We start from the raw sequence: 11,681 nt of genomic DNA, 5'->3' as shown, positions 1-11,681 counted from the left end.
ATTATCATAGATAATCACAACATCGCCTCGCAGCTGCCGTTGTAACTTGTTTCTCTTCTTTCTTTTTATCTCCATTTCTATCCTAGGATTTATCTCTCTTTGCAAAACTACGTTCTTTAGCATAATGTCCCATCTTACCACAATTGTAACACTTCACACTTCTCCTCAGCCTTGATTGTGACCTTCCTCTTGCTTGCCTCTTTTATCATTACTTTGTAATTTTTTAATTGATTTATCCCCTTATTTTCTATGACAAGAGCCTCAGATTTAGAAGCATGCATTTTCTACTGATTTCTTCATTTAACAAGCTTTCTTTAACCATGCCCATAAAAAGCACACCGTAGGAAAGTCTAATGCAATGACCAATGTATCCTAACTATCAGGGAGAGTACCAATAAAGACATACTTGCAACTCATCACCAAAGTTAATTTCAAGATTTTTCAATTGATTTACCACATCTTGAAATTCAATCAAGTGTTCTGACATAGTATAAATACTTTATTTTGTGGAGTTCTCCTCTCATTAAAATCTTGTAATTTCTTTCACAAAGTTCAGCATTCCTTCTTGAGCAACATTATGAAAAACAATATCATAATCCATTGTTGAATAAACCCAACCGTTTTCCAATTCATTCGCTCCCATTCTTTGTCCTCCTTGTCTCCTTTATCCTCAACCCCTTTGATGGAATTGTTCAAATCTTGATAGTACACTATGCCATCCACTTGAGGCTTCCAAATAGAATCACTTGAGGCATCTAACTTAAACACGGTGCCCCTGTTTTCCTCCATTCAATTTAGTTACTCATGTGTACTTTGATATCACTTTGTTGGGGAGAAACAAGCAACAATTCACCAAGAACTTAACCTGTCTAGGATCAATTTCTCAAAAGCTCTCTTTTTTTGGGGAGAAACGGGCAACAATTCACCAAGAACTTAGCTTGTCCAAGATCAATTTCTTTCACAAAATTAAACCGACCAATATCAACTTAACCCCAGCAATAACCAGCCAGTATGTACCAGCATTCCAACCTCAAATAAGTATAATAATGCTGAATATTGAAGGGACAATGCAACAATGACACCAGAATTTTTTATACAGCGGACCCAATGCGGGAAAAATCATGGGACCGCTCAAAAACTTCCACTAATCACTAAAAATAACTAGATTCACAATTGTTCTTCTCTATTCACTAACTAGAGGCTCAACATCAACAATATAACAATATTTCAACTCCACAAAGATATATCAAAACTAAAGACACAAGAAAATTTATCACAGTTGGAGAAATGGAGAGACAATTTGGAGAAGAATTTCAACGAACAAAACAAATCAATTTGTAGATCTCGGTCTCACAAACAGCATAGTAAAATTTGAGCCAATTCCGACTACGTTGAGCCATCGAACTTAGGTTGGAAGTTGCTGCAATGTCTCCCCTTATCTCTGCGTGCTCTCTCCTCTCTGTTCTCTGTAAGAGCTCTCTCTCTCTCTCTCTCTCCTCTGTACATTCACGAACAGCCCCTCACTTCTTTTCATTTCTTTTTGAATGTTTGACCTTTTTACTTTATTTGTTCATGTTACCTGGGCCCTTTTTGCTCAATTTTTTGGGTCGATTCATCTTGCTCAATTTGGATTGTGGCTATATTGTTAGTTCGGTTCACTACAAAGCTGTGTTGAAACTTCATATAGAAGGATTATACCCATTAAATCATGCATGTAAACTTACACTGCTAAGATAACTTATTGAGATTCCTTAAAAGAAACAGAATCACGTTAAATCTTGCAATTTTATCGATAAATAGAAGACGGAAAAAGTACCAAAAAAGTTATAAACCTATTGCATTGATATCAATTCAGTCATAAACCTTTTCAATTGGACTAATTTAGCCATAAACCTTTTTACATTGGTATCAATTCAGTCAATCTGGCCAATTTAGGGCGTAAATCATTGACGTAGACGCCTGGCATCTCTCCACGTGACATGCATCTGCCGCGAGCAGCTGACGTGGACAATTTTTAATAATTTTTTGAATTTTTATTTTTTTCCTTTTTTTTTATTTTTTTTCCCTTCCTTCTCCTTCCTTGGGCTTGTGGCTAGTGGCCATGGCCGGCCACAGGCGAGGGCATCACGGCCGTCGCCGGCTCGAGAGAGGGCTGGACCCTCGCGACCTAGGGGAGGGTTGCCCTCGCCAGATCCAGCGAGGGCCATCCTCGCCCAAGCCGGCGACGACCGCCCTCGTCGAATCTGGCGAGAGTGACCCTCCCAAACCACGAGGGTCCAGCATGTCGTGAGGGCCGCGATGCCCTCGCCTGTGGCCGATGGTCGGCCATGGCCACTGGCCACAAGTCCAAGGAAGGAGAAATAGGGGAAAAAAAATAAAATATATATTAAAAATTGTCCACGTCAGCGCCGACCATGCCACGTAAGACCGCCGACGTCCACGTTAGCGATTTCCGACCTAAATTGGTTGGATGGACAGAATTGGTACCAATGTAAAAAAGGTTTAGGACTAAATTGATCTAATTGAAGGTTTAGGACTGAATTAGTACTAATGTAATAGATTTAGGACTTTTGTGATACTTTTTCCATGAGAAGACCGGAGAGCCCCTTTAACTAACTGGAACAAGATCAATTAGAATCGATATATCACCTAATAAGAGCTTAGCTTGGAATCCGTGGGGACGAATATGTTCTACGGAAAATTTACTTTTGCTTGTTTAATAAGAAACGGACTTGGCAAGTAGGAAAGAATCATTCTTTCCCATGCTTTAATACTTGAACCAACATTTACGATGAACTTGTAGCAGTGGATAAACTTAACCGTATATTCTCCAAAATCAGTCAAAATAATTCGAAATATCTTCACTTTGCACCGGCCGAATCATGGACTTCATTGGTGCTAACTCGATTTAGAATCACTTGTAGGAGAATGCATAGACCCAGTCAAGGTTGTCCATGTGAAAACATACAAATAAAAAAGTTTCTGGTTAATGGTCCTAAAAAGTAAAATCTTTGGGACCATGAGGCATAGCATCTTCCCAGAAAGTATCACTCCTTTTGCAAGTGTTTGATCTTCTGGATCAATGGTGTGGGAACTTATGAGGCCTTGCTAATTCCTTGTATGATTTTATGGCACTCGTCCTGAGCTCTATATAAAGTGATCTTCTTCGGCCTTCCAATTCCATCATCACTAGACACAAACAGCAGAAAAGCCGATACACCTCTTCCTTACTCAGCTCGCTCGTCGCTCCCATCCGCGATAAAATCTTGAATGGCACCTCATGTCAACCGCCTTGTCGAAGTTGGAAGAGACGGGTTTGCAGTACTAGACAGAATTTACAGCCCAAGGCCTATGGCTCGAGAGGCAAGGAATCGATACATCCCACAACAATCCCACGAGACGGTTAATTCAAGACACCGCAGCTCCTTATTGTGATGATGTTATCGATAGCAATATGGCGACTAAGAAGTACAAGGGAGTGATTATTATGGAGATCAACAAGGGCAGCAAAGTTCCTGGTTGGAGTTTCTAGATTCTGTCTGGTACATGGTTCAAGTAATACCCTTGTATTCTAGCGTCTGAAGTGGACGGATGTCCGACTTCGGCCATGTTCTTTCTAAGCTCTGTCTTCTAGACTAGTACTGCTATGTACTCATTCCAACTCTCCTATGTGATTCGCTGTGTACTGAATCCATTCTGTAAAGTAATGTATGTCGTTGCCGCCTTTGATCATGGCACTATTTACCTGACATCTGGATCCATGATCAAGTAACTGTAAATGAGGTGGTATGAAAATCTTCACCGAATTTGACAAAAAGGTCAAAATCAGAAAGTTGAACTTCAATCAAAAGAAAAGTATGCGAAGCACCACACTTTAAACATTCGCCATAAACGTCATCGTGCGAAACTCATCTAGCGGATTTACAGCAACCGAAGCATGCAATCTTACAAGATAATGCCGTAACCAAGCAAGGAACAGAATTGAAAATTTCTAATATGAACAATATTCGAAAAATTCGTTAACGAACAGAATGTGCAAATAGAATCGTATTCTATACGATATGACAAGGAACATACGAACTATACAAAAGTTCGAATTAAAGAAACGGCAATATGATATTTGATACGAACAACGCATAAGAATATACGAACAGAACCGAAGCAAAATTCGTCTTAAGATTGTAGTCGGCTAAGTTCGTATATCAGAAATTAAAATCAAACGTTAGGAAAAAACTAACCTGAAAGCAGTACAACCAAATAAGCAGAATGTTGATCCGAGCCCAACGAATTAACGTCGTGTCCTTAAGACGAATTTGGCCCCTCAATCAGTACCCGAGGATATTGGACAATCGTCTCCCAGGATAGAACGGATCTCGTTCCTCCGAAGCGGTACGTATTCGGAGGACTCCAACGAACGCAATTTTGCAGAACAATCGCACCAAATGACAATGATGAAGTGAATATGCGTAGAGTGCGTCTTGAAAAAATGAATGCCACGAAGTGATATATATATTCCGAACTAAACTGTTCGGTCTTATTCAAGTGACGAAAAATGAAGAGTCGCGAAGGTTCGCTTGAACCGGTTCGGTTCATGAACAGTCGCGAGAAGGGCTTCGGTTCTGTTCGGGCGAACCGAACCTCACGAACATAAATAAATTCTAAACAACGTGTCTGTTCGAAAAAAATAAAAACCGATAGAGAGTGGACCCGGAACCGAACCGAGCCGAGCCGGCCGGACGGGCGGCGGCGCGCGCGCGGGAGGTGGACCGACCTAGCTTGACGTAGGTCCTCTCTCTTCCACAAAAGTGGGGTACCCCTTGGGGCCCAAACCCATTTGTGAGGCTCAACTATTTGAACCCATCTCCCATCTCTCTTCTACCCTATGTGGGACACTTTCACCCACACACTTCTCATTCAATTCTATGGGATTTTGGTTCCAAAATCCCAACAATGTCAACCGCCTTGTCGAAGTTGGAAGAGACGGGTTTGCAGTACTAGACAGAATTTACAGCCCAAGGCCTATGGCTCGAGAGGCAAGGAATCGATACATCCCACAACAATCCCACGAGACGGTTAATTCAAGACACCGCAGCTCCTTATTGTGATGATGTTATCGATAGCAATATGGCGACTAAGAAGTACAAGGGAGTGATTATTATGGAGATCAACAAGGGCAGCAAAGTTCCTGGTTGGAGTTTCTAGATTCTGTCTGGTACATGGTTCAAGTAATACCCTTGTATTCTAGCGTCTGAAGTGGACGGATGTCCGACTTCGGCCATGTTCTTTCTAAGCTGTCTTCTAGACTAGTACTGCTATGTACTCATTCCAACTCTCCTATGTGATTCGCTGTGTACTGAATCCATTCTGTAAAGTAATGTATGTCGTTGCCGCCTTTGATCATGGCACTATTTACCTGACATCTGGATCCATGATCAAGTAACTGTAAATGAGGTGGTATGAAAATCTTCACCGAATTTGACAAAAAGGTCAAAATCAGAAAGTTGAACTTCAATCAAAAGAAAAGTATGCGAAGCACCACACTTTAAACATTCGCCATAAACGTCATCGTGCGAAACTCATCTAGCGGATTTACAGCAACCGAAGCATGCAATCTTACAAGATAATGCCGTAACCAAGCAAGCATGCCAAGAACATTGGCAAAACTACACCACAAGTGCCATAACTTATGTACGGCGATCACTTTGATGCCATAACTTTTTTTCGGATCACTTTGGTGCCAAGTCGGAGGAAAAGAGATCACTTTAGTGCCAATTTGGCCGGAAATCCGACGTGGCATTTTTATTAATTTTGACGCCGACGTGGCTCGTCGGAGGTGAGTCGGCGATGTACTGAGTCAGCATTTTTATTTTAAATAAATTTTTTCAGCGTGTACAGTCAGCATTTTTAATTTTAAATATTTTTTTCCTTTTTTTTCTTCTTTCCTTTTTCTTTTCTTTTCTTTTCTCTCCTCGCCGGCCGGTCGCCGTGGCCGGCCGGCCACCAGGCGAAGCCCGGGAAGGGCTGGGCGAGGGCGGCCGACCTCGCCGGCGACAGGGGCGAGCCCGGCCCAGTGAGGGCCGCCCTCGCCCGACGGCCTGGGCGAGGGTCGCCCCTCGCCCGATCCGGCGGCGAGGGTCGCCCTCGCCCGGATCCGGGCGAGGGCGACCTCGCCGGCGTCGGGCGAAGGAAGCCCTCGCACTTGGGCGGGCGAGGGTCGCCCTGCCGGATCAGGGAGCGACCCTCGCCGGCGTCGGGCGAGGAAGCCCTCGCCCGGGCGGGCGGGGTCGCCCTCGCCCGAGTCGGGCGTGGGCGACCCTCGCCCGACACCGGCGAGGTCGCCCTCGCGTATCGGCAAGGGCGACCCTCGCCCGCCCGGGCGAGGGCTTCCTTCGCCCGACGCCGGCGAGGGTCGCCCTCGTCGGATCCGGCGAGGGCGACCCTCGTCGGCGTCCCTGCGAGGGGAGGCCTCGCTTGGGCCGGCCTCGCCTGTCGCCGGCGAGGGTCGGTCGCCCCTCGCCGGCCATGGGCAAGGCCACCCTCGCCCAGCCCTTCTCGAGCTTCGCCAGTGGCCGGCCGGCCACCGGCAACCGGCCGGCGAGGGGAGAAAAGAAAAAAAAGAAAAGAAAAAAAAAAGGAAAGAAGAAAAAAAAAGGAAAAAAAATATTTAAAATTAAAAATGCTGACTGTACACGCTAAAAAAAATTATTTAAAATTAAAAATGCTAACTGTACACGCTGACTCAGCCTCCGGCGAGCCACGTCGGCGTAAAAAATTAATAAAAATGCCACGTCGGATTTCCGACCAAATTGGCACTAAAGTGATCTCTTTTTCTCCGACTTAACACCAAAGTGATCCGAAAAAAAGTTATGACACCAAAGTGATCGCCGTACACAAGTTATGGCACTTGTGGTGTACTTTTGCTCAGGAACATCTAAACCAACAGACCGCCACTGTTGGACTGTTTATGCATTCGTGGTCTGGAACGCTAACTATATATTTTGCTTGTACAACTGTTAATCATCATGTTTGATCTCATATCTGTTCCTCTACTTAACCTGGTATCGTATGGATTAGCGGCATAATACACCCGGGCTGACACATAAATCATAAGCGCTGGTATAACATGTCATTATGCACATTTGAGCTACTAGCAAGCATAATGGGAATTTTGTTGGCCATTAGCTCAGTTCTGTGCCTCTTCTGTTTTGTTTTTGCACCAAACAGGAAGCAAGAAGATGCGGAAAAATAATTAGCACAGAAATTAGTAGTAGCTAGTTGGGTACTGTATGCAGAATTGTTTCTTGCAAAAACAAAAATGCATTATCTTTTTTTTTATGTCGGTAAAATTCACTAAGTATTGGTCAGTGTTAAAAGAATTGTTAGAAAAAAAAGAGAAAATTATGACTTTTTCTCCGGGTAACTTGTTAGTAACTTATCAAGACTTTTATGAATTTACTAACTTTTACTATAGTTTCTAAATTAACAATCATGCAAATTCTCGTTTGAGTAGCTTACCAACATTGACTTATTTTTCTTAATTTACTAAATATTCTATTGAGCTACCAATTTTTATCTGTCTTGATTAGCAATCCCTTATATTTAACTCTTTTTAGAGATTATCCACCTAAATTAACGCAACTCACCAATTTTTCTCTCATTAAATTTCCATGAGTTACTAACTTTCATTTGAATTACCTATACCGACATTTGTTTGTTTGTTTTTTTTAACTCAACCTAAATTAGCGCAACTCATGAACTTATCAAAAACAAAAGTGAGTAATTTCATAAAATTGTTCGGTAAGTTACCAACAACCTACCGGAAAATTGATAACCAATAACTTTTTTATCACCTCTTTCGGGAATCTAGCGGCATCGAAACAAGAACGGAACAGTAGAACCGTCCGGTTACTTCCGTGTGCTTGACCTCGATGGAACAATTTAAACAATGATGATGGCCTATGGGCGAATCATTTGACTGGGAATGCTTCTTTGAAGGTTAATATCCGGTGTGGACTTCATGAATTTACACGAGACGTCGCAGCAAAGACCCTGTTTGACTACAAAAGCTGGAGATGCTGAGGATGCTTGTCTGTCTGGAAGCAGAATCAGTTCTTCAAGGGGAATCATATGACTGAAGACTGGAAGACTGGAAGACTTAAACGTAAAGCTTTGATTGATCCTTTCTTCGTTACCCTCAAGTGCAGTTTTCACACGGTGAACCTTGCGACCGCGTGATGACGAGAGCATTATTAGATCGGCACGCTGGATTGAGCCACTTCTCATGCTGATTGTTCAGTAAAATTCCAGTTTTTATACATTCTCTTGTTTCCTTTGGAGAGAATTTGTCCTAATGAACTTGAGGCTTCTGATTAACTTTTTATGTGCATGGTGCCATTAATATTTTCTTCATTAACATTGAGTTTGGATGGAGGGACCAGAGAAGATGAGAAATTTTTTTTTTTTTTTAAATCCTGGGTTTGGTAAAAAGGATGGATTGAGATGATTGTTCTATGAAATGAGTTAATTATTCATGATGTTGAACCTTTAACGAGCTTAAAGGCCACGTTACTAAATTTCATTTAATTGCATCAATGGAGAAGTAGGCACAATAGTTATGAAGATGTGATTAAATTCACTTCCGTTCTTTTCTCGTCTGCAACCAAACATGCGATGACCAAGTTCTCTTCATCTCCTTTCTTGTCTGTCATAAACATCCAAACGATAGTAAACCAAATCTTTTCCGTTTCCCTCTTAATAAATCAATCCAAACTGTGCGTAAACGAACAGCAAGCTTGGTTCTATCTTTCTATCTGCCCGCTCAAATATCAGCTCGAACACTGATCCCGCATTCTCAACAATCAGTCAAAGTTGGGAAATCAGTTAGCCGGACCGTCTTTCCTATTTCTTGCATCGGGAAATATTTCGAGCACCCGTTGTGCTTTCAATGGAATGTGACTCTTCCTGGAGTTGGACTTAAACAGCTGAGAGACCTCATATATTAGAGGCTAAACAGAAGTTTCATTCTTATAATCTTCTATAAGATGTGACCCAAGTCAATGTTGTCTGTGAACAGTTTGGGATATTTCCACTAGGCTTGGAGTCTCAAGAACAGAGATATATGTGACAATAAAAGGTCATTCAACAGTAATGAAACGGAATTTATCGCAAGAACAAGTTTCGAATGTGAAGTTTTTAATGACAGAGCAGTTACTATAACCAGAGGGGAAACTCCACCCAGAAGCATGGTTCCATTTATTGCTGAATTTAGTGTAAATTGCTTTAAAAGAACTTTCAACATCTGTGCTTTACAAGAAACTGCATAAGCTTAACTCAGAAGAGGGATTCATATAACAAAATGAACATGAAGCTTACCTTGAGAATAGTTCCCATGCTTGTAATTTGTCTAGTGATCGCCACGTGTTTTTCGTCCCCGGCCGATGCCTACGTGCCCGCACCTTCACCTCTGGCAGATGATCCACTCGAGACTGCTCCTGGTCAATCGGGTGGAGAACCTCCAACGACTCAAGTACTGTTGGTGGGAGTTTTCGATGTCATGGATTATGGAGCAGTGGCCGATGGAGAGACGGATAGCAGCATGGTACACTCTCAATTGTTGACAGCTACAGATGTACTAGGATTGAAGTAGTTAAATTGGGGTATTGTTCATCTTTTGCAGGACCGGTACAAAACTTTCCAAGTTAAAAAAGGAAGTAACAGTTTTGTTTCACCTAGAGTTGCATCATACATGGATTGTTTTAAGCATAAGATGCATCATTAGCTAGCTTTAGCCCATTGGAATTAGATGGCAATCAAGAAGAGAGACAACATTTTTTGACTCTAAGCAATACTTGAACAGGCATTCTTGTCAGCCTGGGAGGAAGCATGCGCACACCACAGCAATTCGACCCTCTATGTACCCAACAACACGTTTTTGGTTGGTCCACTTTCATTCACCGGACCTTGCCGCAATCTCTATTCGCCGAGAGTGGAGGTCAGAGGGACTCTGAAGGCACCGACGTCCCCCAGTAAGTTCCCGACCAACGATTGGATCGTTTTCCGAGACTTGCACGGACTAGTCCTCACGGGCGAGACCGGGAGGGCTTTGTTCGATGGCCAAGGATCAGAAGCCTGGAAAGACCCAAGCTGCCAGAATAAAAGCAGATGCGACAAGCTGATAACTGTAGGTTCGAGTCACTTCACCTCAGAAAGTTTGGCAATTAACCTCCAATTGATGCTTCAACAAATTCTTCGTGCTTCATCTTATGCAGTCGCTGAGATTGAGCAACGTCTCGCACGCGACAATCGACCACATCAACCTGCTCAATGGCAAGAGCTTCCACATGAGCATCCACAAGTCCAGTAACATCCGAGTGCACAACGTCAGCATTATGGCACCTGGAGACAGCCCAAACACCGATGGAATCCACGTTAGTCACTCTGCAAACATTTCCATTACTTCTTCGACTATTGGTGTTGGGGATGACTGTGTCTCGATCGGACCCGGCAGCACCAATATATCGGTTTCCTACGTAGATTGCGGTCCAGGACATGGAATCAGGTAGGCAGTTGCACTTCCAATTAAAGTACGGTTGACCACGCAGCATTGACCGTGCGCCGTGCAAGTAGGGTTCTAGTACTTATAATCCTGAAATGTAATGCCTGCTTGACATGCCAAAATCGAGACCAAAATCAGTTTCTGCTCAATCCTGATTTCAATGTGAACTCTTGTCTCCGTCATGGCAGTGTCGGGAGCCTAGGCAAATACAAGAATGAGGAGAAAGTGGATCTGATCAGAGTGAGCAATTGCACAATCAACGGGACGCAGAACGGCGTCCGAGTGAAGACGTGGCCTGGGGCTCCGCCGAGTGAGGCTTCCAACATGATATTCGAGAACATCGTCATGACGAACGTTACGAGCCCCATCATCATAGATCAAGAGTACTGTCCATCACAGCAATGCGATATCCAGAAGGTACATAAGCATAAAGCTAAGCAATTCATTCAAGAACGTGCTCTTTATTTCCTAATACATATACCTTAATCTTGATACCAAGTCGCTAATTAATTGATCTGAAAATTTCCTTTTGCGGATTCAGTCCTCACTAGTAAAACTCAGTAACATGCTGTTCAAGAACATAACCGGCACGTACAACAGCAAGGAGGCGGTGACCATGCTGTGTAGCCCCAGCGTGCCGTGCGAGAATGTATTGCTCGTCGGCATTCATCTGAACTGGACAGAGCAGGAAGATCCTCGGGCGGGCCATGTGAGCTTGAAGGGTCTAATCCAAGGTTTAGACATTATCAATTCGAGTTTCTAACGGAGAAAAAGAGAACAATTTTTTTTCGCTACTCCGCAGATGAGGGCTAAGACTGACTATTTCGTAGAGTTGGTGATGCATCCTTTGGCTATATGTTGCTGCAATTAGGACTGAGATCTGGATTACGAGAATTTGAAGGGTACAAATTTTGGATACTGGAGTTTCTGCAACTTTGTTTTAGGTTTTTGACATTGGATTGTTGTTTTCCTTAAGATACAGAAGTTCAATCCATGTGCTTGTCTATGAATTGAGTGGTTCTCTGCTAGTTCTACCATGGAAGTTTTTGCATGGTTTTAGCACGGGAAAATTGTTCAAATAATCATAAATCTATTGTACTTTTACAATAGACCCGCTTCGATTTTT

The 11,681-nt window shown here is 42.9% G+C and overlaps 1 protein-coding gene across 1 annotated transcript; it reads left to right on the top strand.

Moving 5' to 3' along the window:
- Nucleotides 1-9,361: 9,361 nt before the first annotated feature.
- On the top strand, nt 9,362-11,318 carry LOC115682870 (exopolygalacturonase-like). Its single transcript, XM_030607227.2, has 5 exons — nt 9,362-9,598; nt 9,857-10,180; nt 10,269-10,558; nt 10,744-10,972; nt 11,097-11,318. The coding sequence occupies exons 1-5, from the start codon at nt 9,362-9,364 to the stop codon at nt 11,316-11,318; spliced, it is 1,302 nt and encodes a 433-aa protein (XP_030463087.2).
- Nucleotides 11,319-11,681: the final 363 nt, after the last annotated feature.

Source organism: Syzygium oleosum, unplaced genomic scaffold (assembly GCF_021117445.2).
Source record: "Syzygium oleosum isolate NSW1041296 unplaced genomic scaffold, Sole_v2.1 Sole_v2.06, whole genome shotgun sequence".
NCBI classification, from domain to species: Eukaryota; Viridiplantae; Streptophyta; class Magnoliopsida; order Myrtales; family Myrtaceae; genus Syzygium; species Syzygium oleosum.
This window is presented reverse-complemented; position numbering and strand designations above follow the sequence as displayed.

Excerpts from the sequence above, each read along its gene's own strand:
- LOC115682870 (XM_030607227.2), top strand. The coding sequence starts at position 9,362 with ATGAAGCTTACCTTGAGAATAGTTCCCATGCTTGTAATTTGTCTAGTG. Across the intron at positions 9,599-9,856 it reads GAGAGACGGATAGCAGCATG|GCATTCTTGTCAGCCTGGGA; the intron begins GTACACTCTCAA and ends ATACTTGAACAG. Across the intron at positions 10,973-11,096 it reads AGCAATGCGATATCCAGAAG|TCCTCACTAGTAAAACTCAG; the intron begins GTACATAAGCAT and ends TTGCGGATTCAG.